At 32.3% G+C, this 2,597-nt stretch overlaps 1 protein-coding gene across 1 annotated transcript; it reads right to left on the minus strand.

The window, feature by feature from the left end:
* Positions 1–288: 288 nt before the first annotated feature.
* Positions 289–1,985, minus strand: LOC125808934 (NAC domain-containing protein JA2L). Its single transcript, XM_049488615.1, has 3 exons — positions 1,596–1,985; positions 1,246–1,514; positions 289–1,163 (listed from the first exon to the last, which is right to left on the minus strand). Exons 1-3 carry the CDS (start codon positions 1,774–1,776, stop codon positions 543–545), a joined length of 1,071 nt encoding a protein of 356 aa, XP_049344572.1. The 5' UTR covers positions 1,777–1,985; the 3' UTR covers positions 289–542.
* Between the last annotated feature and the right edge of the window lie 612 nt (positions 1,986–2,597).

Raw genomic sequence — 2,597 nt, forward strand, 5'->3', positions numbered from 1 at the left:
TTTAAATGGATTATTTACCCCCATTTTATTGTGGATTTGAACCATAATTTAAATGAATTTTGATCAAATACGATTTAATTATAGACGAGTTGATCAAGTCAAGCATACAAAATGACGACGAAAATGATCTCTTATATTTGAAGTATATGCCAAAAGGATTCTTAAATATATTATTGAATTGTTTTTATTTTTAAAATTTGTCAAAATAATTAACAAATTATTAGATTTAACCGCCAAAAAGAAAACAGCAAATTCGCGTTAAGGTCTTAAAAGTTTACAACAACAAAATAAAATTAGCTAATCAAATCCTCCAATTTGAATTCCTATAAGTACATTACCAAAGCCTTAAATTTTAGTACAACAAAATACATTGTATATGTGCATAATTGCATGAACAAAATCTTGTTAAATTTTTTATTTTTTTTGCTATTTTAGTCCCCAACCAAAGAATAAATGCCCTTTCCATCTCAATAATCATGACAATTTTTTCCAAATTGTCTTCAAGTTAATCTATGAGCATTCACATTTTACCCTTCCACTATTTACCCAGTAAAACCCATATTTACTGTTTGGGTCGGGTACCGAATCCCAAACGGGTCGGGTACCGAATCCCTATAAGAACTCGGAAACCCGGTTGAGTTCTCTTGGAGGAAACCCGGGTTAACGCTGTTAAGTCGTTGAGCTCTAACACTGCTTTCTACTTCTTGATCAATTCCTCCTTCAAACTTAACTTCACCGTGAAAATTTAACGCCGTTGAATTGGCGAAAAATTCGTTAAAATTATTCAAGTTGTTGTTGTGATTGTGATACTGATTTGTGTTCATAAGCACCGGAGTTTGATTCCCCGGTGCTGTAACTTGATTTCCGGAAGCTAATTCCGGAAATGAGTTCAATCCCGCTATAGTGGCCCAATCAAAGTTCCCAGAACCCAATTGTTGAAGATTGAGCTTTTCGTCTTGTTGAAAATTCCTAATGGAATTCACTCTAGGTAATGAGAAATATCGATCTTCAATTGCTGGTAGAGATTCCAGCATATCGTCAAATTGAGACGAGGATGACGATGATGAACCATGGTTTATATCCTTGCTCTGTAAATCAGAACAACTCAGTTTTTGCCCACTGGAATTCTTCTTGTAAATCCTACATAGAACCCAATCGTCGAGCTGAAAAACATAACAAAAGAAAATAACTATTAATGTCAAATTCAGGCTAAAATTTCAAATTATGAACTGATGAGAGATATACCCTTGAACTTCGACTTTTCGTTGTAGGTTCACTGAGTCTGTATTCATGCATAATCCAATTCGTTTTAGTTCCTTTAGGTGCTTTACCCATATAAAACACTAAAGCCTTTTTGATTCCAACTTTTCTACCTTCCGTAGTAATTATTTTATCAGTTCCAGTTGCTTTCCAATAACCAGAACCAGCTACTCTGTTCGGTCTAGATCCATTTGGATACTTCCGATCTCTTGGACTGAAGAAATACCATTCTTTTTCTCCAAAAATCGCCTTACCTATACAAATTCAACGATATCAAAACCATTAATTCTCTAATCAAGTTGTAAAAACACTCGAATTAATTTGAAAAAACTTACTTGGAAGAACCCATGGATCGAATTTGTACAAATCAATTTCAGCAATAATTTGCAGAGAAAAATCATGACCAGCAACTTTACGGCATAAATATTGAACTAAAAGCTCTTCATCAGTCGGGTAAAACCGAAACCCGGGTGGCAAGCTTAGCTGTGTAAGAGGATCCATTTCCTGAACACCCATTTTTTCTTACAAGTAAGCAGAATGTAGAGAGAGAAGAAAAGTGTTGCAAGTTTTTAGGAAATTGGAGAGAAGATAAATTTAGATTTTCTGAAATTTCTTAAATTCTGAGCTATGAGGTTGTTTATATAGACAAGAAAAAAAAAAACTCGGTAATTAGAGAAAAAGTCATATAGTTGTTAATCTATTGTATTGGTTGTTATTGTGTCGTTTAAACTTTATCAAGGTAACGATGAAAAGATCTATTTTATGTAACGATTGATTTGGTGGAATTGTGTCATTATTTTAATATTTACTTCATATTTTGTCTTTATTTATTATTTAATAGTTATATTTCATATTTTTCATTATATATCTGTCTCGTATCCTATTTTTCTTATATATTTATCATTCAAATTATAAATATGTGATATTATATAACGATAAAAAATAATATAATATGATACATTATGAAAAGTACATAACAACTACTCAAACAAAATGTAAATATTTTATTATTTGTAGGGTTCGAAAAAGAGTCGGACCACGAGTAAAAACGAATAATACATTCAAGTAAAAATAAACTTAGATAAATACTAGAGATAAGTACGGTCGTCCTTTTCGATGGTACCCAATTTTTTATTTTTTTTGGTTTCTCACCGGTGTTCGAAGTCCACATTAGAGCTCCGATTAAATTTGAATTGCACACTATAGGACTAATTTAGGGTAGCACTTCCAACATGATTTTCTCCATATTCAAAGTTCGAATTCGAGACCACCGGATGAAACACTCCCACCAGACAATCCAAAGTTAATAATGGATTAAAAAGCTGACACGTAGTAAA

The sequence above is a fragment of the Solanum verrucosum genome, unplaced genomic scaffold (assembly GCF_900185275.1).
Source record: "Solanum verrucosum unplaced genomic scaffold, falcon-dt-bn FXZP01000277.1, whole genome shotgun sequence".
Classification (NCBI taxonomy): Eukaryota; Viridiplantae; Streptophyta; class Magnoliopsida; order Solanales; family Solanaceae; genus Solanum; species Solanum verrucosum.